Source organism: Ursus americanus, chromosome 21, assembly GCF_024610735.1.
Source record: "Ursus americanus isolate L20-20 chromosome 21, mUrsAme1.1.p, whole genome shotgun sequence".
NCBI lineage: Eukaryota > Metazoa > Chordata > Mammalia > Carnivora > Ursidae > Ursus > Ursus americanus.
Window position 1 is genome coordinate 3,278,044 of NC_142147.1, and position 27,653 is coordinate 3,305,696.

The 27,653-nt window shown below is 49.1% G+C and overlaps 2 protein-coding genes across 4 annotated transcripts; one reads left to right on the forward strand and one right to left on the reverse strand.

The window, feature by feature from the left end:
• Positions 1-1,184: 1,184 nt before the first annotated feature.
• Positions 1,185-10,418, reverse strand: COX4I1 (cytochrome c oxidase subunit 4I1). 2 transcript variants are annotated; one of them, XM_045772711.2, is made up of 5 exons: positions 10,335-10,418; positions 8,245-8,318; positions 3,254-3,421; positions 2,298-2,429; positions 1,185-1,441 (listed from the first exon to the last, which is right to left on the reverse strand). In XM_045772711.2, the coding sequence occupies exons 2-5, from the start codon at positions 8,315-8,317 to the stop codon at positions 1,305-1,307; spliced, it is 510 nt and encodes a 169-aa protein (XP_045628667.1). In that variant the 5' UTR covers position 8,318; positions 10,335-10,418; the 3' UTR covers positions 1,185-1,304. The 2 variants fall into 2 exon arrangements, with proteins under 2 accessions (XP_045628667.1, XP_045628666.1); XM_045772710.2 differs by lacking the exon at positions 10,335-10,418 and adding an exon at positions 9,672-9,805.
• On the forward strand, positions 9,870-26,743 carry EMC8 (ER membrane protein complex subunit 8). 2 transcript variants are annotated; one of them, XM_087870400.1, is made up of 5 exons: positions 9,870-10,338; positions 17,856-17,932; positions 24,818-24,887; positions 25,618-25,708; positions 26,208-26,743. In XM_087870400.1, exons 1-5 carry the CDS (start codon positions 10,108-10,110, stop codon positions 26,378-26,380), a joined length of 642 nt encoding a protein of 213 aa, XP_087726526.1. In that variant the 5' UTR covers positions 9,870-10,107; the 3' UTR covers positions 26,381-26,743. The 2 variants fall into 2 exon arrangements, with proteins under 2 accessions (XP_087726526.1, XP_045628663.1); XM_045772707.2 differs by having other exon boundaries at positions 9,872-10,338; positions 25,614-25,708.
• The last annotated feature ends 910 nt before the right edge of the window (positions 26,744-27,653 follow it).

The following is a 27,653-nucleotide window of genomic DNA, read 5'->3' on the forward strand; positions in this document are numbered from 1 at the left end:
GGGGCCCTTCCTCTCAGGGTTGTTCTGAAGAGGGACAATGGCCTTGACGTGAATGGCCTAGGTACGTGCTCCATCAGTGGTCATTTAAGGGTCAGAAGAGCCAAGTGGTGGCCAGTTGTGATCTTGGGCCAGGTGAGACTCCTCAGCCGCATACAAGCCCACCCTGGAAAGGAAATGAAAATGAGACCACCTCGCAGGAGGCCTGAGTTTTGTAGGGGAGGCCATCCAGAGGCCACACCGGCCCCACATACTGGCCCTCACAGCCAGACTCCCATGCCCTGCAGATCCCAGCATCCCCCTTCCCCAAGGTGGGGAGGGCCTCCCAGGAAGTCGGAAGGGCGCTTGAGGAGGAGGGAGCCAGGACACTTCCAAAGCAGCGGGAAGACACTACCATCAAGGGCTTTATTTAACCTGCTCTGAATTTTAAGTTGGTCAGTTTCAGCCTTCTTCCTACCAAAGGCCTACTTCCTGTGACAGCCTCTGGTCAAGCTCTATTGGCCAACTTCCCTCCTAGTCACCGCTGGACTGCTCGAAGGCCACCTCCCACTGTCGGCACACCCCTACATGAAGGCTGCTGGGGGACCCCTCTGCCTGCCCTCTGTGCAGCCCATCACACAGGCTGTTTGAGGGTTCTTTTGCTGCTCCAGACAGGGTCTCCAGAGATCAGTGAGGGGACCGAACGTGCAGAGCAGGTGGGAGAGCAGCAGGCACTGGGATGCGAGCCCACAGGGAGCCTGCTGGGGCCAGCATGACGCTCCTTCCCTGGCACTGGCCCCACTGTTCCTTCTAGATTAAAAGGCTGAGAGTGGCCAGGGAACCAAGTCCATCAGTCAGACCTCAGTCCAGGAGCTCAGAACTCAGCCTGCCCTTCCCAGGCTTGCAGCCACCCACTCTAAACAACACTGACCCGTTCAAAAGGGGGGGGGTCCCCAGAAGAAAACTAGCCATGGGGACATTTGTTGTTCCAGCTTCCGTAATGGATTTTACATTCCTAAAAATCTCATCAAAAACCAAACATCTCACATCACAGGACCCTACATTTTTAGCTTTTATATGCTATCCCCTTAAACAATTTATTCTTGCCATTTCATTTATACCCAAAATATATTCACGTCCGACACTTGGGAGCTGTTTCAAACAACAGGTACTTTCATTTAGTTGTCAAAGAACCGACCACAAAGGAGTTCACGTAGACTGCTCGTTTATTAGCACTGGTGTTGCTGCAGAACGGTTTCCAGCGAGGATGCTGAGCTGCATGGAGGCGGCTGAACAAGGTGGGGCTCAGGTGGGAGAGCGGTGGCCCTCTACTTCTTCCACTCGTTCTTGTCGTAGTCCCACTTGGCCGAGAAGCCCTGGATCGGGCTGACCTTCATGTCGAGCATCCTCTTGGTCTGCTTGGCCACCCACTCCTCTTCCAAGGTGTGCGGGACGGGGCCGTACACTAAAGCCCAAAACAATCTCATGAGACAACCGTCCTGACGGGTCCTTTCTAAGCCCACGGGCCATTCAGGTCAGGTCTTCCCCAACACCACACACCGGCCGCCAGGCTAGTGAAGCCATCTGCCACTCAGCACCAATACCCGAACACACATACAGGCTTTGAATTCTGGGCACCGACAACTCTCCATACTATTCCTATGTTGATAAGAGTTAGCAATAAAATACAAGCTGAGAGCAGAAAGCATTCTCCATAGGATGCAGACAACGGGGCCTACAGGCTAGCGCAGGGCACCAACAGCCAAAAGCGACTAGACGAGTGAGATCAAATACATAAGCATGAATGAGCCATGTCCACGCAGACCACAAGTACAGGATTATCACTGGAACGGGAAAAACCCATTCTGTCTGCACACAAAGAACCGAGAGAGGCAGCAAAGAATGTGCGACCCGACACTGTCTAAGCAGAAACTGTGAGGTCTGAAGACCCAGGATTCTGCTTCTTGAGATGCAGCCCCCAGACAACTGAAATAGCCCATCGATGAGAATCCGTGCCCTTCTCCTTGCTCAAACCTTCACTACGCCACCTTTTGATAACTGTCTGGTGAGTCAATAGAGAGCCATACAAAGCGGGGAGGCCGTTCACTACCGAGCACAACCTGCCGTAAGTCAGGGTCACTCACGCTTCCGTTAATATGAGCTGGTTTCCCAAACCTAGTGAACAATCTTGGGATAGATCCCAGGACGGAAGTGCCTGCCTTGTGCGCAGGCACCCACAATCCACTCATGGGCGCTAGACCCAATCCAGGTCTTAGTGGTTGCGACCCAAGACACCAGGCCTACATCCCCTCCTGACTCACCATAGTGCTTCTCCCAAATCAGAATGAGAGCGGTGAAGCCGATGAAGAACATGGCGGTGCCCACAACTGTCTTCCACTCATTCGTGCTCCTGTTCATTTCAGCAAAGCTCTCGTTGAACTTCATGCGGTACACTGGGGAGAGAGCACAGGCATTTGTCGGAGTGAGGGCGGCTGCGCCCCTCCTCTGCAGGGCTCTGCTATTTCTCCAACAACATAGCCAAGGGACAAAGCACGCATGCACGTGCTCACACATGCGTACAAGGCATGATGAAGGGAAGAAAACGCAATGAGTCTGCTTTGGGCAAAAAAACCCACAGTGAATTCTTTCTTCTTTAGATTACAGCATAGTATCCGCACAATCCCATAACTTTCACTCCCCTTTCCCAAGGGACAGCATCTTGCTGTGCTGTGTTCCATCAAGAAGTTACAGCAAATCCAGTCCTACTCGGCAAAGGTGCCAAGAAGCTGCACCCACACGCTCCACACCCTACTGACCCCTGCCTGGCCACTCTGCATCCATGTCTATGCTCCACCTGGGGACCAGAGCCCCCTGAGCACAGACAGAGGGGCCAGGGCAGAGGTGCAGCCAGCCCACAGAGCCAGGGCCCTGGAACAACCCCGCAGGACACAGCACACCGGGCTTCCCGAGCACGCTGGTCTCCGGGCAGCACCCTCCAGCTCACAGCCCAGAAATTGGTCAAAATTCTCTCTCCACGGGGGCGCCTGGGTGGCACAGCGGTTAAGCGTCTGCCTTTGGCTCAGGGCGTGATCCCGGCATTCTGGGATCGAGCCCCACATCAGGCTCCTCCGCTAGGAGCCTGCTTCTTCCTCTCCCACTCCCCTTGCTGTGTTCCCTCTCTCGCTGGCTATCTCTCTCTCTCAAATAAATAAAATCTTAAAAAAAAAAAAAAAATTATCTCTCCACGGTTTGCCCACACTCCTGCTTCAATACCCACATTCAACTTTTTCATCAATGGAGAGGCTGCTCCAGGGAGCCTTCTCCTTCTCCTTCAAGGCCTTCTGGCTGGCAGAGAGGTCCCTGACGTGGGCCACGTCGGGCAGGGGATAGTCGCGCCGGTCGACGTAACTCGGGAGAGCGTAGTCTTCGCTCTTCACAACGCTTCCTACAAAACACGGTGGACAAATATGTGAATATTCACATAGGGTCAGAGTTACAAAGCAAAACGAGTACAGGCAAGTACACCCTGAAGACCTCAGTTATCCCGGCGAGCTGCAGTCACGTTTCAAGCAGCTCAGGGGCTGTCGGAAGGATGAGCGAGCAGGCTGTCCTGCGTGGCCAGACGGCAGAACGAGGGGCAGCAGCAGCACTTCATCACGGCCAACATGCACGTGCCGGGGCGGCTGCCCGGAGGCGGCACTGCCCGCGGCTAGCAGTGCCACTCGGAGGGCACACAAGGCCTCCCAGGACGCCCTACTAGACTCGATGAAGGCTCTTCTGCAAGAGACTCACACTAAGGAGGAAAAGCAAAAACAACAGAAAACTCATAAAAGAAACAAGTGTTCAAAGGTCAGAAACAGACATACGGCACTGTTCATTACAACAAAAACACATGACCTGTGTCCACTAGAGGCTGAAAGCAACGGCCTCCACGGCCGTATCATGGAGCCACTCATTCACACGTCCACGTTTACTGAGCGCCTACTACATGCTGACCGCGGCTGCAGACAGCTGAGATCAGTGAACAAAGATCACTGGTGCTCACACGATAGAAGCGGGACACGATGCAGACAGACATGTGAAGCAGAAATTATGGAGCAAGGGCTCGGGGGAGAAAGGCGCAGCAGAGGAAGGGAAACGGAGGTGGGCGCATATGCAGCAGGAAACAAGACCCAACGGGCAGGGGAGTAAAGCAGATTCCTGTGCTCAACATGGAAAGTCGTGTACCCGGCGATCACAGAACACAGGGCTTGCTCTTTTCCTAAGACTGTAAATCGTGTGTGTCCTCACACATACATGCAACTGAACACAAACTCCTGGCAGAGTAAACCCCAGTTGTTGTCAGTGGAGAGAGGACAAAAATGGGGATTTCTGATCACAGAGAAAGAAATTTCAGTGCCTTACACTGGAGGAGATAATGCTAAGTGAAATAAGTCAAGCAGAGAAAGACAACTATCGTATGATTTCTCTCATCTATGGAACATAAGAACTAGGATGATCGGTAGGGGAAGAAAGGGATAAAGAAAGGGGGGGTAATCAGAAGGGGGAATGAAACATGAGAGACTATGGACTATGAGAAACAAACTGAGGGCCTCAGAGGGGAGGGGGGTGGGGGAATGGGATAGGCCGGTGATGGGTAGTAAGGAGGGCACGTATTGCATGGTGCACTGGGTGTTATACACAACTAATGAGTCATCGAGCCTTACATCGGAAACCGGGGATGTACTGTATGGTGACTAACATAATATAATAAAAAAATCATTATTAAAAAAAAAAAAAAGAAATTTCAGTGCCTTAAAACAAGCATGTATTTGGGGATTAGTCAAGGAAAGAGGAAAATGGTTCAGAGAGTAGAAAAGAAAGGAATAGCTTTACTTTTATTTAGGGGTTTTCCTAAATAAAGCTGCTGAAAGCTGCTTTTTCAATTCTATCCTATACCTGCAAGAAAATTTTAACATTTGCAAGAAATGCTTTTTCAATTCTATTCTACATCTGCAAGAAAATTTTGTTATCCAAACTGGTCTGGAAATACAAAGTCCTACAAAAACACTTCACTTTCACTAGCTTAGCACCAATGATTAAATTCTCCCAAGTCATGTTAACAGTAGTGAAATATATCATTTCACGTCAAGCAAAGTAGAATTTCTCTAGATGCTTATCTTTGCCAGGCAAATGACTATCATACCTAAAATACTCGAGCTTATCCCCAAACAATTTAAGGTGGAAATGACTAGAATTATTTTCCCATTTTAAAATTCTGAAGTTCTATTAACACGAGTGGACTAAAAAGAGTAGCTGTACACTAGCACTCAACTCACATGTTAGTTACTAAAAACAGAGGTAAAAGGGTAATGAGAACATTCTAAACCTGACTCTAGTGGTTAGGACACAACCTGGGGACTTGGGGACTAAACAGAAAACCACTGACGTGCACACTTTCAATGGGCTGAGTGAATTATCTCAATAAAACAAGTAATAAAAATGCAAATGCTCATAACCTTGGAGCACCGTCAGCATAAAATTTCATTTTCTAGAACGAGAATGGCCGAGCTGGGGTCCCAGGGCTGCCAGGGGTTCTTCAGCACTTTGGACCTGGTCCTCTATACCCCACAAGGCTGGCATACCAAGCATTGCTTTTAGAGAGAGAGACAGAGAAGAGACTTTTGCATCCCTGTGAGCACCCTGTCATCTCTGTCCTCCGCTGGGTTTCTCAGAGCCTCTGCTGAGGCAGTCCAGGGAACGGGAGCTGCCCCCTCAATCCAACACCGTGGTGGCCGCCAGCAATGCTCCGGCGTCACTACTTTATGTGGAACCAGTTTGTGTATTCAGGTACGACCTGCCTGCATGACTAAAAGTTAAAAACGAAAGAGTAAGACTTGCTCAACAGACTGCAGTGCTCGCCATCTGCCCACTGCGTGAAGACATGGCAACGAAGGAGAGGCAGGTGGTCAGCCTCACAGAGCTTGCACTCTAGAAGCAAAGGCAGACGATACGGACAAACCGTAGTACGTCACTGCTCGAAGCCAAGACAAAGCAGGGTGATGTAGGACAAGCAGCATCTTCGCAACGGGTGGCGAGGAAAGGATATTCTAAAATAACGTTTGCACTGAAGCTGACGAGGAGAAAAAAGCTCCCACCCACAGCTCTGGAGCTGAGGCAGAAGCAGCAGCCTGCTGCCTGAGAGGAACCATAACACTGGGGGCTGGGACGCTGAGCAACCCGGGAGGGCTGGTTTGGGTATGCTGTTTGCTTAGGTACGGTGTGATGACATCCGGAAGGCTAGTTCCAGATCTTACTAGGCTCGAGAAGCCACCGAAGAATACCAGAAAGGAACTATTTCATTTCCTCTGCCCAACCAGACCTAAGAATAAGCTACAGCCAATGCCGCCATAAGGAGAAAGAAGCTGGCTTCTTATAAAAAACCAGAATGACCAAAGGGACACGAAGGAACTTTGGGGGGGCGGGGGGAGATGTTGTAGCTCCTGACTGGAGCCACTGTTTCACAACCGGGTGAGCTTATCAAAATACACAGAACATTACACCTAGAAAGAATACATTTTACTTTCCATAAATTGCACCTCAAACTAAATTAAACAAAGAAAAAAGCTAAGAAAACATGTAAGCGAAGCCAAAATAGAAACAAAATATAATCTGTCATAAATGACTTCCTAGGCTTTTAATGAAGAAGTATTTCTTTCCATATGTAATAGTTACACAACAAACTTTTATTACTTACTCATTTAAATGACAAATATTTCAACGATACTCTTACTAAAATGATCTGTGTCAGGCACCTGGATGGCTCAGCCAGTTAAGCGTCTGCCTTCGGCTCAGGTCATGATCCCAGGGTCCTGGGACTGAGCCCTGTGTTGGGCTCTCTGATCAGCAGGGAGCCTGCTTCTCGCTCTCTCTCTTGCTAACTCACTCTCAAAATAAAATAAAATCTTAAGAAATAAAATAAATAAAATTATGTGTGTCCACAGTGTTATCCTGGGCAATTTAAGGAATAGAGCAAAATGTAGCACAACAGTATTAGCAATTCAAGGACACAATTTCAAGGAAAAATTCACACATAAAGCAGTTACTGATTATTGAGCCCCAAGATACATAAACCTTGCTCTCCAAGTTCATTATCACTACTCAAGCCTTGCACTTGACCCCTCACTAACACAACCTGCCATTCAAATTTGCATTTTGTCCTTTTGCTTGCTTTCCCTCTGTATGGAATGCCACAGCCGTCTGAATATGAAGTTAAACCTATGAGGTCTGGGGCGCTGGGTGGCTCAGTCAGTTAAGCATCTGCTTTTGGCTCAGGTCATGATCCTGGTGTCCTGGGATCAAGACCCACATCAGGCTCCTTGCTCGGTGGGAAGTCTGCTTCTCCCTCTGCCTCTGCCCCTTCCCCACTTGTGCACATGCTCTCTCTTAGATAGATAGATAGATGGATAGATAGATAGATAGATAGATAGATAGATAAAATCTTTAAAAAGTAAAAAAAACCTGATAAGGTTAAACCTACTAATCCTTTGGCACAGTGAAGTCTCTCCTCCAGAAACCATTCCTAAACCCCGGTCCAGGCTAAATGTTTCTCCTCAGGGGCTGTCACTCACTCAAACACTGCTTTCATGTATCTGTCCCTCTCCCGATAGCAAATGTCCTGTGGAAAGATTCCATTTCATACTCTTTTTATTCTCAGTGCCTACCAATGTCTGGTACAAAGATGCTCGATGAATGCAAAACCAGACACTGAACTAAGCTCTTTACAAATATTTCAGGTGAGAAAACAGATTCCTGCACGTAAGTAGCTCGTCCAAGACAAAAATGAGACTGAATTCTGGTCAGGCTAGGAAGTCCAACTCCTTCCCTTCCATTGCCCCAATAATGTAAACGGTACTGAAGAAAACTGGTTAGGTGTTTTTTTTGGGGGGGGGGGGGGAGAAGAGATTATTAAAGTCAAGTATGGTGGAGATCTCTTGAAAGGGGTGGAACTTGAACCTGAAAAAAAGGGGAAGGGAAGGTAAAGGGGGGAAAGAATAGCAACATAAACAAAGATCCAGACTAGTATTCAATACAATTCATAAACATTCTGTAATCCAGAAGTATACCCTATTAAAATATTTTTACCTCCCCCTGAAGTCCCACAACGGCGGAATCAGGATCTCAGCCCACCTTAGGCTGTCTGTGTTTGAAACCCCAGCACAAGGGCTTACACGCAGTGGGAGCAAAATGAAATTAGCTCAGCCCATTTAAAAGAAAAGTTACACTTACCATGTGCTCGTAGACACACTGAGGTGGAAATTGCTCGCTTGCCAATTAGGCTAAACACTCTGGTAGCCAACATTCTGAAAGATAAAAACGTACACCTTCTCCATGAATGAGGGCAGACACCTATCAGGAATTCCAGTGCATGTTCCTTTTTTATGCCCCCCCCCCCCGGGGAGAAATGATCCATTTTTCCTTACTGACTCTGAATCCACAAAATAATCTAAAATGAGGCTTTTCTTAGCAGTCGACATGTTTTTGCAGACCTTCATTATAAACTAAATACCATAACATATACACACTACAGGAAATTAGTAGAAAACTGGTTTTCTTAAAAAAACAAGAAGTACTTCTAATAAGACTGAAAAAGCTAGAAACCCTACAGTGCTGGGCTGCCATGATGGGCTCTACTGTTTGGAGAAAAAGAATAAACAGCTCAAAGCGACCGGCATGCACCCCACGCAATTGAGTATTTGATTAAAAACCTAGTATGCAGGGGCGCCTGAGTGGCACAGCGGTTAAGCGTCTGCCTTCGGCTCAGGGCGTGATCCCGGTGTTGTGGGATAGAGCCCCACATCAGGCTCCTCTGCTGTGAGCCTGCTTATTCTTCTCCCACTCCCCCTGCTTGTGTTCCCTCTCTCGCTGGCTGTCTCTATCTCTGTCAAATAAATAAAATCTTTAAAAAAAAAAAAAAACCTAGTATGCGCGTAGGATAGGAAGGGACATCAGCCAGAAAGGCTGCAAATACGGCCTGGTCCACTTCCAGTCCCTGCGGACAACGCATGACCTGGATGACCCACCTCTCACCTGGGTCGTTCCAGCTTCGGGCCCTTTTCCCGTAGCTCCCCCTTACTTTAAAACTGACCCTTTCAGGGGACTGTTGACGACGAAAGGGACTCCGAACGCATTCGGAAAATACCCCCTTTGAGGCAGAACAAAATAGAAGCATAACGTCAGGGCTGAACTCGCTCGAACCCCGCGTCTTCTCTCCCTGGGCCTGGCCCGCGCGTGGGCGGACGCTGGGCGGCTTCGGGGCCGGGAAGCGGAGCGCCTCTCCCGCAGCCCCGTTAAGCCCGGGCCGGTCGCGCAAGCCGTCGCTGGAGGGCTGCGGGCCTAGGCTGCGGCGCGGACCCCGGGCCCCGCCCTCGGCCAGCGGGCGCTCCAAGGTCAGAGCCCGAACCCAGCCCGCGGCCGGGGTGGCGCAGATGCAGCCGGGCTGTATGCTACGTGGCGACACATAGGCCGCGACCCGGCGGCCCCCGAGCCCCGAGCCCCCGCCAGCCGGCCTCAATGTCACCGGACTTCTAGGCGCAACCACCGCTCCCTCCTGGCGCCAGGGCGCCGAGCCGCGCGCACACTCGCCCGCTGGCTCCGGGCCCCTGGCCCTACGCAACCCCGCAACTGGGGCCATCTGCAGCCCGCCGCCCGCTCACCTGCCGCTGCCACCCGCCGCTGCCTGCCGCGACCGCCGCGACCGCCCTCTATGCCCCGGCTGCCGGCGACCGGAAGAGAGCGAGACCGCGCGCGGAGCACCACGGGATCGAGGAGGACCCGGCCGCGCCGGAGGTCACCCGAGCGGATGCAGGGAAGGGCCGCGAGCGTCGTAAAAAGCCGGGCCGGAGCGCTTTACGGCGGCGCCCGGCCAGAAGTGCGAGTGGAGATTGAGGCGGGCGCGTCGGCTTTTCCCGGGTGGCAGTCGTTGTGTGAGGAGCCCGCAGTCGGGCCGGGCCTTTGTGGGCCGCCGCGGGCCTCGGGGCCGGGCCAGACAGCCGCCGCCTCCTCCCGCTTCTCCGCTGAGGCGCCGCGCGGCCGGGCGGAGATCCAGGCCTCAGCCGGTGCCGGGGCCTCCGGGGCCCTGCCGGGCTCAGCATGCCCGGGGTGAAGCTGACCACCCAGGCTTACTGCAAGATGGTGCTGCACGGCGCCAAGTACCCCCACTGCGCCGTCAACGGACTGCTGGTGGCCGAGAAGCAGAAGCCGCGCAAGGAGCACCTGCCCCTGGGAGGCCCGGGCGCCCACCACACCCTCTTCGTGGACTGTATCCCCCTCTTCCACGGCACCCTGGCCCTCGCCCCCATGCTGGAGGTGGCCCTTACCCTGGTAAGTGCGGGAAGGGTGGCCTCCCCTCCTCTCGGAGTCTGCGGGTGAGGACATTGGCTTCCGGTCCGTCCTAGCTGGACGCGCCCCCCCCGCTGCGGTCGCCGTGACGAGAGGGACCGCGTGCCCCGCGGGCGCGGGGGGAATGCTCCGCACGGGGCATCTGATGGAGCACAGGCCGTGGCGGGTGCTCTTAGGGGCGCGTTAGGTAACGAGTCACGTTCACTTCCTTAAACGCGTAGCGTTTTTAGAAATAAGCCGCCGCTAAGGGGGGCCGTGGCTCCGCAGCGTTTCTGTCGGGGATTTGGATGTGTGGGGACTTAGACGCTGGAGCTTTGTTCCCGCGCACCGTCACCGAGCACCTATCTGGTCTGCCGCGGGTGTAGACGCTGTGGTTCTAGGGACCTTAGTACTCCGCACCCCCAGAGTCAAGACACGTTTAGGAAGGTAGCGTTGACGTGGCGGGCGCTGGTCCCCTTGAGTGTGCGTGAGCGCTGCGTAAGGAGAATGTTCCCGTCCCCGCTAATGATTTAGCTGCACTGCAGCTTGGGGTTAAGTTTACTTACTTATTTTAAGTAAGCACTGTGCCCAGCGTGGGGCTCGAACTCAGCACCTCGAGATCAAGAGTCGCGCGCTCCACCGACTGAGCCAGCCAGGCGCCACCTAGAATGCATCCAGGGTTTCAAACGCTAAAAACTCCCTGTGACATTAGAAAGACCTTTCAGCCACCGCTCTGAGGTGTCTACTGGAACACTGCTTTATTGCAGTGCGTAGGGGAGAGTTTTAGCATACAGATCAGCTGGCTGGTAACTGAGTTCTGGACAGTGGCTTCTGGGTATTGGTGATCGGTGGAAGGAAAAAAGGCCACTTGTAAGTTCCACCGAGTTGTTAAAATCAGGGGAACATAAACTGTAACTTCAGAGCTGCCTCAGTACCTGAGTTGAGATACTGTTCACTTTTCACTTAAATATAAGCTATTATCCTAAAAAAAAGTTCATAGAAAAAGTAATAAGTGTGAGGTGTAGGTAGAGATCCTTTGTCTGTACTTCACACAAAGTGAAATGAACCAGTTTCATAATTCACCTAATTATGACACCCATGTAAGCAGGAAGTACCCAGGGGCAAACGGTCCTGCCCTAAGGTTACTGGGCACATCTTTGAGTGCCTGTTAAACTAAGCCAGCCATTGTATGAATTTCATCTTTATCATCTCTGGAGAGGACATGAGTGAGACGTAGATATTTAGAAAATCGGTCATTTTTGCTCTTGAAGAAATGTGCTGTCAGTACCAAATCATCACTAGGGTGTGCATGTGTATGTTTTAATGCAAATTTTTTCATCCAACTGCCTTAATTACTTTGTTCTCAGGAGAATTGCAGGGTGATTGGATATGTGAAGTGTAATCAGCTTGCAGGGAACTAGATTTACCAGGAGCATTAATGCAGGATTATTCAGTTTTCCAACAGTGGGCCAGGCCTGTGCTGGGGGAGGGCTATGGCTGTGAATCACAACTCCTGCTTAGCACTTGAACTTACAGGAAGCAGAAAGTACAATACCAAAGAATAAGTGCTATATGTGGGCTCAAGCAGAAAGTGGTGAGAGGTACATAGCTAACCCAGGCTTCCAGAGTGGGGAGAGACAGGCTGCCTGGAGAAATGGACATGCAAGGAGTGACACAGAGGGCCAGCCATAGTAATGGGGGGTAGAGGGGTGGGTAGGGAGAGGTGAAGGGAGAGCATTCAAGGCAAAGGGACCAATGTTTGCAAAGACCAGGAGAAAAGGGGAGGGCGGCTAGAGTGTAAAGGGACCAGGGGCAGAGAGAGGTGAGCAGTGGACAGATTGATCATACAGCAACTTGCAGATCACACAAAGAAGTTGGGGCAGCATCATGAGGACAAAGGGAAGCCACTGGAGGAGAGGTGCACAGCTGGATTTGTATCCCAGAGTGATCACTCCAGCCTGCAGCAAGGAGACAGAGTGCATACAAGACCAGAGGCAGAGAGGTGGCCTACACTGAGTGCAGTGTGGATGCAGAGGAGACAGGTCAGAGGGAATCAGGAGTAAGAATCCCCAGGACTTGGTGACTAATCATATGTGGACATAGAAGGAAACAAGGGAGACACCTCAGTGTCTGATTTATGCATTGGACGACAGTGGTACCATTTATTGAGGGGGAAATGATGATGTGGTGTTGAACGTTGAAAAATGGGTCTGGAGTTTAGAAGATGGATGGGCCGGAGTCACAGATTGAGAATCGGTAGCTTCTTAAATGACTGTTGAAGCTGGAGAGCAGGCCATATTGGCAGGGCAGCATGTGGAATGTGGAGGGAGCTATGGACAGAAGCCTGAGGAACTGTGTTTCTGCGGGGTGGTTGGAAGAAGAGTCGGGCAAGCTAGCCGGGGAGTAGCCAGAGGGGAGAGGTGTGTTGCATTAAATCCATTTGAAATCTTACCAGAAATATCTAAGCATCTTAAAGACAAACTTGAACCTTAGTTGGAATTGTCAAATTACTACTACCACTTCTCATTCTTAAGTACCTTTATAGAGTTAAAGCGTTATGTTACTATTATAAGGTATAAATGCAATACTTGAGGGAATTAAAAATATGAACTATAAACAACTGTATTAGAGTTACCTTTACATGAATTTTCCCTGAGGAGCAGAGCTGCCTCCCAAACCACTTCCTAAGGAGGGAAGATGCCCAGAGGAGACCTTGACTCTTAAAATGGCCCACTGCCATCATCCTGTTAAGGGAGAGGGGCACTACATGAGGCCCTGTTTTGGTCTTGCTCCCCCATGTCACTCCTTCAGCCCTTATTCTTAGCTTGCAGCACTTCCTGAGACTTGCCCATCAGTGTTAGAGGCACCGGTCCTACAAAGTTAAGTCCAAACTACAGTCTCTGCAACTTTTTTTTTTTTTTTAAGTGCGCTCCACACCCAGCATGGAGCCCAACTCAGGGCTTGAGCTCACAACCCTGAGATCAAGACCTGAGCTGAGTGAGATGAAGGGTTGGACACTTAACCGACTGAGCCACCCAGGTGCCCCATCTGAAAAATTTTTATTACAATTAAGGTATTTATGTTTGTCCCATTCAGCTTTTGACTTAGCAACGTTATAACGTGAAGGCAATGAAAAAGCTCAGCATATTGGAGCCGTAGTTTATCAGTATATCAGCTATGGTAGATGTGATTTTACTAAGGCTTCTAAATCCATGAAACTGTATAAATGAGGCTTTATTTTCATGGCTTTTTTCTATTCGAGGAATTTCATATTATAGTTATTTTTAGTAAGGGGGAAAGAGTGACTTGATATGCAGTCCATCAAAGGGCAGCATCAGATTCCTTTGAAAAACTTTTCATTATAATTTTCCATTTTAAAAATAAAAATCCTTGCATTTCTGGGTGCTTTTTGTTTTTTTGTTTTTTTTAAGTACTTATGCCTGTATTTTATCCTTATAACCCTTTGACGTAGGTAGTGACGGAATTATTTCTAATAGCAAAAACCCATAAAATGTTAGCAGGAAAATGAGCGCAGATCTGCTGTTTCTGTAATCCCTTTTTGTCCTTTTCCTCTCGTTGATACCTGGTTCTGTGGAGTAGCTTTTGATTACATTCTACCAAGATGACGTTCTTATTTGCCACTTGGTCTGATCACCTTGATTTCGGCCCAGAATTCTTTCTGCTGCCTCCGTGTGTGTGACTTCTCTGTGCTCATGTGCATGGGATGCTACCTTCTAGTTCTTTCCTAGGCCCCCTACTTGTTCTGCCCCGTGTTATCTCCAGAACTTTCACGTGCTAGCCTGGGAGAGGGAGACAGCTGCTCTGGGTCCTCTTTTCAGTTCTTCCCTCTGAATTTCACCCTCTTCCCATCCCATTTACCTCCAGAGCTCTTCTTTACATGGCTCCAGCTCCTTCCTGTTCCATAGAAAAACCAGCATCCCACTTGGGAGGGAACTTTTCTTCTCAGTGAATCCAGCAAGCCCTCTCCTTAGTCTCCCAAGACCTTCTTGTTGCTGCAGACAGCAAGGCTCACAGACACCCTCAGCTTTTAAGTGACAAGTGTGGGAGTGACGCCCTCCTCAGAGTGGCTCTTACCAGTTCTCTCTTACCTGCTTTGTGGCGATGGCGTAGTCACATGAGGTTGGTAATGGTGCTTTGAAAATTACAGTGTCACACGTGCAAATGCTGGCAGGTTTGCAGAAAGAAGCTAGTTTCTTTGTGCAGAGCTGAACTGGGAATGAACGAGTACGGCCTGGTGCCTTTAGTAGTTCTCTTGTGTATCTGAGATGGAACGAGCCAGAAAGGCACTGGACAGAGGGTGGCGGGCTTATGCACGGTAAAAGTGTCCTCCTTCCCCTCTGGAAGGCAAAAGAAACCACGAAGCAAATGTGAAATTTGGACCCTATATGCAGAGTCAGTTGTACTAACTTGGCATCAGGTTTCAGATGTCGGTCCTGAACTGCGGCCTTTGTTTGGATTGTTCACAGGGTGTGCGGCAGGAGAGCAGGGAAGGTGCAAAATGGATTTGCAGAGACTCGGACAGCTGCTCATTCTTTTGCCTTGACCTGTCCCACTTGGGCACAAATTGACTTGACTGAGCAAGCTGCCTCTTAAATCCACTAAAGCTTTTCATTAATGAGCTCTTTGGGCTTTCTGCAGGATTCTGAAGCCCCTCAAGACCTACCCACTACATCCTTGCCTCCCCCGCTCACTCTGCTCGCTGTCTGCTTACCGACTTGGACCCCACTCCCAGTCACTCTCACCCAATGAGGTCCGGTTCCACTTTGGAAAGTATCGAAGAAAATGCTTCCATCTTATTGAAAACTTGTTCACCTGACCTCTGCGGGCTCTGGTGCCTGGTGGGAGCCCTCAGTCAGTTCTACATCCACCCGTTTGTGTTTTTCATGTTTCAGTTGTGTGTCTATCTGGACAGCTGTGGACTTGCTGTACATGCCCATCACAAGCATCCTTTCAGGGGAGCCTGGCTGGCTCAGTTGGTTAAGCTCCAGCTCTTGGTTTCGGCCCAGGTCATGATCTCATGGGTTGTGGGATCAAGCCCCACAGTTCCACGCTCAGTGGGGAGTCTACTTGGGGATTCTTTCCCTCTGCCCCTCCCACTGCTCATGCACACTCGCCTGCTGTCTCTAAAATTAATCTTAAAAAAAAAAAAATCCTTACAGTTAACTTGGTTGTCCTTGTTTGAATCATTCAAAACTTTTAAAACCAAGCCAGAGCTCTTGTGACCTGGTTTGGTTTTGGGACAGTCTCTTCAGAGAGTTCTAGAAGTTCAAGGTCATGACACTATTTTTCTGCTGGAATTGGTTAGGCCCTTATGTTTGTCACAAGAATCACCTTCACATCGGGTACTTTCTGTGCTCCCTGAGCATAGATGCAGGGTGATACCATGTGCATCTGCTGGGGTACAAGTCTTGAACTGTTGCCTCCAGCCCAGGAAAGGATCTGGAAGCAGCTTAGAGTGCTCACTAAAGACAGCTCTTGGAGTGGTCAGAACAGCAGCAAGTAATAATCCTTATTATATTAAATGTACCTGTGGTCAGCCAAAAATGGTCCCCAGAACATCCGCATCCTAATGCTTGGAACCCATGACTACCTGACCTTACTTGGCAAAGGTACTTTGCAGATGAGATTAAGATAAGGATCTTGAGGCGGGAAGATGAACCTGGATTATCTGATGAGCCCCGTGTAATTACAAGGGGTCTTAGAAGGAGATAGGAAAGGCGAGGTCAGAGAAAGGAGATGTGACAATGGAAGCAGAGGTCAGAGTGATGTGGCCACTGGCCAAGGAATGTGGGTGACCTCTAGATGGTGGACGAGACAAGGAGCGGATTCTGCCCTAGAGCTTCCAGAAGGAATCAGCCCTACTGACTCATCTATCTATATATCTGTCTGTTTATTTTAAAATTTTTATTTATTTGAGAGAGAGGGAGAGAGAGCACAGAGGAAGAAGCAGACTCCTTGCTGAGCAGAAGGTGCCATGCGGGGTTTAATCCCAGGACCCTAAGATCAGAACCTGAACTGAAGGCAGACGTGCTTAACCAACTGAGCTACCCAGGCACCCTTATGCTGACCCATTTCAGACTTCTCTTTAGTTCTGACTCTGGATAAAAGGACAAGCCTCACCAGAGAGCCAGGAGAGGGATGCCCAAGAGGTCAGCGAGGACACACTCAAGACGCTGGTCTTTGAGTAGAAGCAAAGGCTGAGGGCTGTGCTAAAGGGGAGGCTGATCTGTGGGTTTGAGGTCAGGGAGTGGGGCAGATGCCAGATTTTAGAGCTAGGCTATGACCTTTGGTGCTACAAAGAGACAGGTTTAGAGGAAAAGGAAAGAAATTGCCACTTAAAGCAGCAACAGAAAGTTTCTGGAACCCATTCCTTTAAGAGGTGATAGAAGCAAAATGTAAGTGATTTCCGAGTACTTTGTAGCAAAGTTACAGTGAAAAGACTGTAAATATTTTGGAGACACAGCCCTAATCTTTTGGGTGGATGACCAAAACATCTAATTGGTTCAATGAGCCTTGGTTTTGACCCAATATGGTAATTCGCGAGCTCTTAGGAGGCCAGAATTATTATTCTAATCCTTGTGCAAGCCAGGGAACCTTGGACTGTAACCCTCTGGGAAGTCTGCTTTTAGTCATAGGGAACACCGCTGAGTCCCAAACCAGAATTCAAGAAAAAAAGCAATACAGCAGTGTTTTTTAAAAAAGAAGAGTATTTTTAACTAGTTAATTTGCTATAGAAAATCAGGATTAATTTTATTTCCTCTTCTGAAAACTGAGAATAGAATTTATCGCAGTATATTATTAAAATTCCATTATGGCAAAACAGTTAGGATGACCTTTTGTTGTTTTTAATAATGGCAGAAAGCTAAATCTTATGCGGGAAGAGTGGCATTATAAAACGGACAAAAACTTTGACAGGGAATTGAGTGGGAGAGAGAGTGTGTATGCACGCCTGTGTACACATCTGTGTGCCTGTTTAGCCCATACACTGGCACGAAATGGTTCTCATGGTTTGTTGCTAGGAATACAGAAGTTTAAATATAACAAGACTTAGTTTCAAGAGACCGAGGTCCCCATTCTGGTTCTGCTCTCTGGCTGCGCAAACTTAGGGCAGCTCTGAGCTTTAGTTTGCTTATCTGTGAAGGATTGACTTCAGTGAGCTGAAGGCTTGCTCAAGCCCCTGACTGCCTCTATTCTTTATATCTTAAGAGCAGGTGGATAAAGATGGCCCCGCCTCCCCACGGTACTGCACCGGTACAGTGTGTGTGGGCACTGGGGCCCCTCAGTGAGGGTGAGGCCACATTCTCCTGTGTTTTCTGTGGCCTCCCACAGATCGTGGACAGTAAGCTGGTGTGACCTTTCTCCTGGGGAAGAGGATTCAGGGATTATACTGTGTCTTGTCCCAGCATTGGGGGGTAGTGGGGCAGTGTCTCCTGTGTTTATTGAGAGGTGATATTTAAGGGAAAATCATCTTTTCTTCCCAATTTCTGTTTCTCTTTCAGATTGATTCATGGTGCAAAGATAATAGCTATGTGATTGCTGGTTATTATCAAGCTAATGAACGAGTCAAGGATGCCAGGTATGTCTATGCAAGAACCCTGTGGTCTGAAAGCATGATCATGGGACACACCATCTCTGATGTGCCTTTTGACCTTCTGTAGGCTCTGTGAGAACAAAACTTCTCCCCGCCTTTGTGCTTGTTTATGGTGTTTGTGGGGAACTGTGGTGTGGATAATTCCAAACAACAGAAATTCCATCATTTAAATTAGTTCGGGATTGTGTTTTGTATCTTCTTTATTTTGCCTGAAGGGAGTTCATAAAATGAAAGCAACGGTCAGGGGCCTCTGATTTCTGTCCCAGCTAGGAATGGTGTAGGGCAGAGCATTAGGAAAGAATAGTGCTTTCTTTGGGGACAAATAAAACAACTTAGATTTGGTGCTCTTAGGGTCTGATACCATGATGAAGATATAATGCTGGCAGCTTCCTTCATGTGGGCCTCTGGTTCTCACTGAGCAAAGCTGAGAACTTTGTTTTCGTTCTGCCTTAGTCTCTGTCTCAACAGAAAAGCCGATCACACCCTGGAATTCGGATGATTTGAGGAGGGCTCATCAGTGGGTTGTTTCCTGAGGTCTGGGAAGTATGTACCCACAGAGGGTAGTGCTATGACAGAAGGCGGTACCATCCCTGGGCCTGAAGGGACGGGGAGGGAGGAGTGCGGCAAAGATGTCCACCTCAGAGGAAGCCCTGCCTTTTGGTTTTGGGAGAAGTCGAGCAGCCACCCTGCTGTGTATGACCAGACAGGGAACCCCCAGAAGAATGGCCACCCTGACCTCCTTGTGATTTCCTCCGGCCAGAAGTCAGGAGCAGGTGGGAGGTGGTCTGCACGGCCCTCTCATGCTCTCCTCACGCTGTCAGATAGAGCCATCTGACTCCAGTGTCCAGGCAGCTGGGGGCTGCTGTGGAGGACCCCAGACCAGAACACCACCTGGGGTTCTGAGTACTTGCTCAGCATAGACGAGCGGCTAGACTCAGTAGTGTGTTTGGAAATACACAGTAAGCTGGTGCCTGAGTGCTGCTGTCAACACAGCGCAAATGCACCCGTCAGGACTCAGAAGGAGGCAGGGTAACTGGCGAAATGCTGGGCTCCAAACGACCCCTGTTAAAGGCCCTGTTTGGAGGACCACACACAGGGCGTCTGTAATCGCAGGACCCAGTACTCTTACCAGCCTCGCTCCCTCTAGGACCCCCTGTCCATTTGATTCTGTCCGCCGCCCGCACACAGATGACTCCATGGCTGCGCCGCCATCTCTGATCCAGAGCCTGTTCACAGGGCCCTTGTCGGTGTTGGGCTTTGTTACATGAAAGACTGACCCCGGGCCAGGCTTTGCTGAGCAAAAGCTAAACACTCTTGGCCTTTGCCCTCAGGTTGCTGGAATGAACATGAAAGCTGTTGCCAGCCCAGGACTGCAGTGCCAGACTGGGGGCCACATGCCCTGAGGGTGGTGCGCAGGCTGTGACTGCAAGAGCAGTGAGGAACTCCTCCTTTAGGACGACCAGAGAAGCCCTCAGGGAGATGTGTCATTTGAATGCCCAGGGGCGGGCAGGGTCTTGTCAGGTGCACGCGTGGAGAGCAGGAGGGAAGAGCGTCCGGAGAGGGAGCAGCGTGAGGTAGACACCGGGTGGACTTTCGAACTCCACTTTCTAAGTGCTGGGGAGCTGTCCTTGGAAGGAGGGTTCCCTGAACCGAGCAGTTCTTGGCCGCAGCTGCTCTTGCAGAAAGGCGAGGAGACCAGGCAGGAGGTAACGGCACCAGTTTGTCGAGTGTAGATGCCTCCCTTTCCTCCCACCGCACCCCAAATCCCCACCTCATGCGGTTGCCCCAGATGTATGTGCATGGCTCTCACCTGTGTGCCTCATTTGCCTCCGTCTTCCTGCCTCTATTTGGACCTCATTCCAGCCCAGCGCAGCCCAGAATTCTCCTACCCAGAGAATTTTTATGCTGCTCAGAACTTCTAGACTTTCCTGGTTCCTTCATCTGCTCTGCTCAGGGGTTTTGCATTCCCCCATCAATGTCTGTGTTTAACTGCCTACTAACAGGCCCTTGTCTGTAGGGGGATTATATATGAGCTGGGGGACAAGAGTGCCCAGTCACCCTTGAGGCCCTTCTGATGAATCTCTGCTGGACTTGGGGATTCAATCCTCACAGTGTGTGTGTGCCATTGCTATGTTAGGATTTACTGGCGTCGTCCTGTCTAACCCTCACAAGGACACTGAGGTGAAGAAAGTCTAGCCAGAGATGGTCACTGCACAAAGGCCACACAGCTTGGAAGCTCAGGAGCTGAGATTATGCTAATTTCCTTCTTTAGTATTATTTGCCTCTACCTGGAGAAACTTCACTTCTCTCTCAGCCAGACTTAGCTAAAAATTTGCTCTTCTTTTAGAAATATCAGCTGATTGGGACACCTGGGTGGCTCAGTTGTTTAAGTGTCTGCTTTCAGCTCAGGTTATGATCCCGGGGTCCTGGGATCGAGCCCCACATCAGGCTCCTTGCTCAGTGGGGAACCTGCTTCTCCCTCTGCCTGCCGCTCCCCCTGCTTGTGTTCTCTCTCTCTCTGACAAATAAAATCTCTTTAAAAAATCAGCTGATTAATAGTGTCTGACAACTTGAGCCTTAGAACCAGGTAGACGTGGATTCAAATGGTAGGTGACTTACTGATTTACCTCTTGGGCCTCAGTGGTCCTATCTATAAAATGGTAGTAAAAGCTCATGCCTCAGAAATTGGTCTTGAGGACAAAGTGAAGCAACATACACCATGTTTAGCTTTGTGCTTGTTTCAAAGTAGGGGCTGGTACTGCTACTAGTGCTATGGTTACTTTTTTCAAAAAAGGATCATTCAAACAAACTATTGGGACTACACCAAAATAAAAAGCTTTTGCATGCCAAAGGAAACCATCATCAAAACAAAAAGGCAGGCTAGTGAGTGGGAGAAGATGTGTGCAAGTGATATATCCCATAAGGGGTCAATATCGAAAATACATAAAGAACTTACACAACTCAACATCCACAAAAAGCAAACAATAAAAAATGGACAGAGTACCTGAATAGACCTTTTTCCAAAGAAGACAGACAGATAGCCCAAGAGACGCGAGAGAGAGGAAGCTCAGCACCACTGATCATCAGAGAAATACCTATCAAAACCACAGTGAGATGTCCCCACGCACCAGTCAGAATGGCTAGAATCAAAAACACAAGAAATACCAAGTGTGGGTGAGGACATGGAGAAAAAGGAATCCTCTGCACTGTTGGTAGGAGCACAAATTGGTTCAACCTCTGTGGAAAACAGTATGGAGGTTCCCCAAAAAGTTAAAAATAGAAATACCATATGATCCACTAATTCCACTAATGGATATTTAACCAAAGAAAATGAGAATGGAAACACTAATTAGAAGATATATGCACCCCTGTGCTTGTCATAGCACTCTTTATAACAGCCAAGACATGGAAGCAGCCCCCGTGACCGTCCGTGCATGAACGGACATGGAAGACGGGTGTGTGTGTACATAGACTAGTACTCAGCCCTGAAACAAGATCTTGCTGCCATTTTTGACAACATGGATGGACCTACAGGGTGTTGAGCTAAGTGAGGTAAGTCAAGACAAGAGAAAGACAATACCATATGATTTCACCTATATGTGGAATCTAAAAAACAAACCGATTCTTGGGGTGCCTGGCTGGCTCCGTCGGTGGAACGTGTGCTTGTGAGTTCAGGCCCCACGTTGGGTGTAGAGATTACTTAAAAGTAAAAATCTTTGAAATAGACATAATTAATTAAATTAAAAAGGCCATTAACTACAGACAGGTCGCCAGATGGGAGGTGTGTGGGGAGAGGGGGGAAATAGGTCAAGGGGATTAAGAAGTACAAACTTCCCTTGTAAATGAGTCACAGAGATGAAAAGTACAGCGTAGGAAAAAGTTTAAAAAAAGATCAGTGAATATTTTATGTTATAAAAAGAAATGTAAGGTGCTTGTAACAGTTTTGCTTATTTACTAAACTTCAGGTCATTATGTCAGGTTTTATTATAGCACTTCCTAATTGCTGGGGTTTTGCTTTGTGATTTGCATTTCGCGTGGGTAAATGTCAGTACCAGGCACAGCGCCGTGGTCTGAGGTTAGACACTCAATAAAAAGCTTTTAAATCAAGAATGGAGACCTCAGTTCAAGCACATGCCTAGCTTTGTGCTGTTTGGGCAGGTGATGGGCAAAGTGGTCTCTTTGTCCAGGTGCCTTCAGTTTTATTTGACCACTGAGGCTTCACAGGAACAAAGAGTAGACACAGTCTAGTAAGCCAAGTAGTGACCTTACTGACATAATATGACAGTCCTACATTAGGAATGCAGTTAGGGCTGGGCGAGGTAATGAGACGAAGTGCATAATACCAAAAAATGCAAACAAAATTGGCGGTTCTTTCAAATACTTTTTCGGTTTATTAACTACAATTTTTTAAACCTTTTTGAAAAGAATGTAGGGGCATTGGGTGGCTCAGTCGGTTAAATCTGCCTTCGGCTCGGGTCATGATCCCGGGATCCTGGGATTGAGCCCCACATCAGGCTCCCTGCTCGGTGGGGAGTCTGCTTCTCCCTCTCCTTCTGTCCCTCCCCGCCCCTGCTCATGTTCTCTCTCTCTCAAATAAATAAATAAAATCTTTAAAAAAAATTTTTTTTTTAAATTTGAGTTCTTGGGCATCTGAAGTGGTAGTTCTTGTGTTTAGTGAATGTTTCTTGGCGCCCTTCCTGATAAAAGTCACCAGCTACCATGATCATCATAAATGTTAGGATGATAGTTTTCTAAGTTTCTTTATGGCAGATGCTTTATGCACGTACTGACTTCTTTTCCCTTTGCACATAAGGTGTGAGTGAGCTAGGGACACCAGTGTGTGTCATCCACATTTCGTGGATGAACAGGCAGGCCTCCATGGCTCCAGTCCTGCTCCTTGCCATTCGCCTTCTGAGCCATGGGAACCGCGCGCCTGCCGGCTCCTGGTAAACACAGCGCAGTTCTGCTGTCCCTTAAAGAGCTTTCCATGGTGGCCTGGGGGACAGGAGCCCCTGGGGCCCTTTCTCTTTGACGCTGCTTTGTTGTTTCATTTTTCCTAATCCTGCAGACTTATAATCAGCACATCACTACAGAGTCTCAATTTTGAACATAAAAATAGAATAATTAGATAAAATAGTTCATTTTCATAAAACATACTAATCTGCCCTTTTTTTTCCAGCTCGATCACAGCATAATTGTATAGTGTGTTTCCTTAAGTAAACCCACAGTTATCAATGTATCTTTATGGCTGTTAAAATATACTTGGATTGGTCCTTGCTTCAAAAAGCTGAGGCTCTCATTGTGCTAGGAAGATAAGATGCACAAAAAGACAACTGCGTGCCCAGGATTAGGTGTTAAAGCCCTTTAGGAATAAACAGGACGTAGAGACAGGACCAGTGGATCCCTTCTGAGGCAGTTTGGCAAAACCTCCCATAGAGGATGGTGTTTTGTGGGCATTAAAGATGGGAAGCGATTTAGGAAGCAGAAACCAACATGAAAGGCTATCCCAAACAGGGAACAGTGTGAGTGAGAGGGAGGAGCGTGTGAAGGAGACAGTCTGGAGACCATTCCACTGAAATTTAAGACGCGCAAAGGAGTTCTTTGAGTAGGAACGGTAGCTAGGTCCACACGGAGAAGGGCCTGGATCTCCCAGGCCGTGAACAGTGGGCTGTTAGATCACAAGCGGTGGTGAGCAGCAGGGAACAGGATGGAAATTTCATTTTAGGAAAATTGATCTAAAGAGAGGTTTCAGGATACATGAAATAAAAAGAGCCTAGAAACTGAGACCGGTTAGGAAGCAATTTTAGAAACCCAAGCGTGGAGTGATCGCCTGAACACAGCGGATGGCAGGGTGAACCGAGGAGGTGGCAGGGAGAGGGTCTGCAGCACCTGGGGAGGGACCAAAGAAGAGTGGCAAATCAGAGAAGCTGCTGGCTGCCTGGACACAGGAGGCTCCAGCTGGGTGGCCAGGGATGGTGGGGGTGCTTGGCAGAGCGCCAGATTGCAGTGTGGTGACAAAGTGGCACCAAGAGTCAGGACTGTCAGCTTATTAAAGATTAAGGTGTATTAAAGTTTAAGAAACATGGTTGAAAGGAGTGAGGTTGGACAGGGGCTAAGGGGATCCAGTTAAATAATGCTTTTCCTAAGAAGGGAGAGACTGGCTCAAATTTGGCACCAGAGCAGGGGCCACTGGGAGGAGAGAACATAAAGGAGGCCCCCGAGGAGGAGACGTACGTGAGGGGCCTGTGGACGCGAGGAGGCCTCTGCCTGAGATAGGATCAAAAAATAGCTGGGGGTGGGGGGTAGCACAGGGATGATGTGGGAGTCTCTCTGGTTTGCAAGTCATCATTTATCAAGGTTGGGATGGGCCAGAGCCCATGATTGAAGCCTGGCAAGCATGGAGAAGATTTGGAATGGCCTAGGGATTTTCAAAATTAAAAGTCAAATGGGTCGATTGCCAGCAGCTAAGAGGTAGACAGAGTCCCTTTGCAAGTGTGCGATGGAGCAGCTGGCCCAAGAGGCGTCTAGCTTGGAGCTCAGAGGGTGGGTGGGTGCGCGCAGTGGGGATCTGCGGCCTCAAGGGGTGCTCTCTGTGGGGTTCCAGGGAGCCTTTCTGTTTAGAAGATGCCTCTTACAGAACGCACAGACCTGCTTTGCACTGTGCTCCCTGTTGCCCTCACGGCATTCCCTGTCCTTGGCACAAGTCCTTGGAGCCCACTGCAGTGACCCAGAGCCGCTCTAACAAGCATGAGGAGCACACAGGTTATTGGCGCTCCCCTTTGTATCAGTGCTTGTTAGCCCTTCTGTAGGGAGACCGTGCAAGATGGCAGAAGCTGGTTTGCAGTCAACTCACTGCCGCGTCTTTTGCAGTCCAAACCAGGTCGCCGAGAAAGTGGCTTCCAGAATCGCCGAGGGCTTCAGCGATACGGCTCTCATCATGGTGAGTCCCTCTTGGGTGCCGTCGTGCTTTCTGTTGCCGAGCATCTCTCGCTGACATGGAGCTTTATCCCATGAGTGGTTTCTGCAGACGCTCCAGCAGGCCAGTGCTGCCCTCTGTGGTCTCCTCCCGGCTGCAGACTCAGAGTTGCTGAATCACAGGCGCAGTGTGAATGCCACGGCAGCCACGGCACGCGCCACGTCTCCATGGCGGGTAGGGAGTGGGGGCTCCACTCAGCGGTTCTCAAAGTGGGGTTCTGTGCCAGCAGCATCCGCACCACTTGGGAACTTGTCAGAAGTGCAGATTCTCAGGGCCCAGCAGGCTGCTTTAATAAGCTTCAGGCTGATTCTGACGCACGCTCAAGTGTGAAAGCCGCTGAATTAGCCAACAGCCCACAGGGAAGGAAGAAGTCAGGTAGACAGTAGCAAACATCAAAAGCCTTATTACACAGGCTCAGTTCAGACAGAATTCTAACAGGGAGGGAAGAAGTAATATTCAGAAGTTCCACTTGGAAAAATTGTGGTACTTAGCATTTATTCTGCATAACACACAGGGAACCTTAGACCACACTTGAGGTGTGATTGCACGCGTCGGATTTGCAGTGTCTGCGCACTATGAGGCGGATTTCTGTCTGCGCCACGAGGAAGTACCTGAGGATTTCCAGAAACGTGCCGGTTGTCAGCTCTTTGTTAGCTCTGTTCACGAGTGCATCCTTTGTCTTGTGCGCAGGTAGACAACACTAAGTTTACGATGGACTGTGTGGTGCCTACGATCCACGTGTACGAACACCATGAAAACAGATGGCGGTGCAGGGACCCACACTAGTGAGTGCCATGCTCTTGCGATGACCTCTGTGCAGTATGCTGGGGGCTGTTCCCAGGCACCCAGCGCCCACAGGGACACTGGCCCCGGCCTTCTGTTTTTAAGTTGACATATTCTCCAGGGCACTGTACAAACCTCATACAGAAATCATGCATGCTTCCTGGCTCCTGAGACAGCCTGAGTGTTACGCTCGAGTCTTCTGCCCCCCGCCCCAGGGCGCCACTCTCAGGCGTTTGCTTTGGTCATTTATAATCACTCGGAAGGCCTCCACCATCCCCCTCTAGCTTCTTCAGATTTTCATTTGGAGGGGGTCTCTTTCATTTCTTAACCATGCTGCATATTCTTTATGCACGTCTCTGTGTGTTTGAAACATGCGTGTTTGCTAGCATTCACAATTGTTTTCCTTTATACCACTGTTTGTGTGGCCAGTTTTCTCTTTACTCTGTTGGAAAGCCATCTGTTTTTCGCTGAGAGGCTGATCTCTCCTATTTCACCTCATAGTGATTACTGTGAAGACTGGCCAGAGGCCCAGAGGATCTCAGCGTCACTCCTGGACAGCCGGTCCTACGAAACACTTGTGGATTTCGATAACCACCTGGATGACATTCGGAATGACTGGACAAACCCAGAGATCAATAAAGCTGTTCTGCATCTGTGCTAGGGAGGGCTTTTAGTGACTGGTCTCTGGGCATTTCCACTACACTGAAGAAGAAAGCTATTTTTAAATGTAAATAAGATCTCTGCTAGCCTGTCTGGAAAGCTGACAGTTTTCCAAGATGGCATGTGCCCTGACAGAGGGCAGAATGTCCATCAGCCATCTTTCTACTCTAGAAGAGGTGCAGATTGTCCCAATCTGACCGTCCCTGTGGAGTCCTTCCCAGTTGTATGTTGCTCTAATCCTCCAAGTCAAAGCTGTTTCTGCTTGTCCCAGATTGTTCCTATTAAACAGTTTTAACCTTTTATAATCTGGAGAGAATACTTTTTAAGGTTTGTGAACTACCTTTAAAAGAAAAAAAGAAAAAAGCCCAGATATTATACTTGCATGAGTGTTTGTGAGTTTTCATCCTGTTTGGGTTCCTGTCGTCCAGTCCCGGGAGCAGGCGCGCGCTGCGAGCCGCCGTTCAGTGTCGGGAGGCTGTGGCTGTGAACAGCGCTGCCCCACGCCGGTCGGGCTCACGTAGCTGCCGCGACTACACAGTGGGAATAATGCCACTGTTGCCTGAGAAACCTCCATCGTTAAGGGTAAAAACAGACGCCACTCGTAACGGGGACTTGGATGGGAGAATAGTGTAATGCTTCTCAAGCAACCAGAAAGCTCGCAAACCTACGGAATCCGAACAGGGAAAATGGAACTGCGTTAAGATCTTTAAAAAGCAAAAATCAGTCCCAACTCCTAACTCACTTCATGATTATCTTAAATGGTTCTAATCTGTGTCCTCAAAACAATTGTTTCTTTTGTATTTGAAGCAACAAAAGCCAAGTAAAACTTAGACTTCCCAGGTTTTACAGAGTACCATGTAATGTGTATAGTTGGAACACTGGGTCAGGCTTTTTAACGCAGTCCTGGGAGATGATGGGGAGACTTTGTGGTTCTGCTGCACTGCTTTCTTTCCTAGATGAGTCCTTTTCTCTGCCCTTTCTTCAAACACATCTTCCCTGTAATTTTTGAAGCTGGTGTTACTTGGTGTCAGGACACGGATGGAGGGGTGATGGGTCAGCGTGCTCCGTCTTCCTCCCCTCTCTCACCTCAGACGCCCAGCCCGTCACAGATGGAGTGCAATGAGCAGTCTCGCCCCCACTGGGCTTTTGTGTGCTTCAGAAAGGGAGAAGGATCACCTCCAGCATTTACCACAAAGAAATGCGCTTTTCCTGGGATTAAAATGAGCGTGTGCTACCTGCAGCCCAAGGTCAAGGGCAGCTGGCAGAGCTATTCAGAATGAAGGTGTG

Bases quoted from the DNA above. Each gene is read 5' to 3' on its own strand.
- COX4I1 (XM_045772711.2), bottom strand. From the start codon at position 8,317: ATGTTGGCTACCAGAGTGTTTAGCCTAATTGGCAAGCGAGCAATTTCC. The intron at 3,422-8,244 runs GTAAGTGTAACT...CGTGTTTTGTAG, and splicing joins AGTGTGTCTACGAGCACATG to GAAGCGTTGTGAAGAGCGAA. The intron at 2,430-3,253 runs GTGGGTATTGAA...CTCTCTCCCCAG, and splicing joins CATTGATGAAAAAGTTGAAT to TGTACCGCATGAAGTTCAAC.
- EMC8 (XM_087870400.1), top strand. From the start codon at position 10,108: ATGCCCGGGGTGAAGCTGACCACCCAGGCTTACTGCAAGATGGTGCTG. The intron at 17,933-24,817 runs GTATGTCTATGC...CGTCTTTTGCAG, and splicing joins GAACGAGTCAAGGATGCCAG to TCCAAACCAGGTCGCCGAGA. The intron at 25,709-26,207 runs GTGAGTGCCATG...TTCACCTCATAG, and splicing joins CGGTGCAGGGACCCACACTA to TGATTACTGTGAAGACTGGC.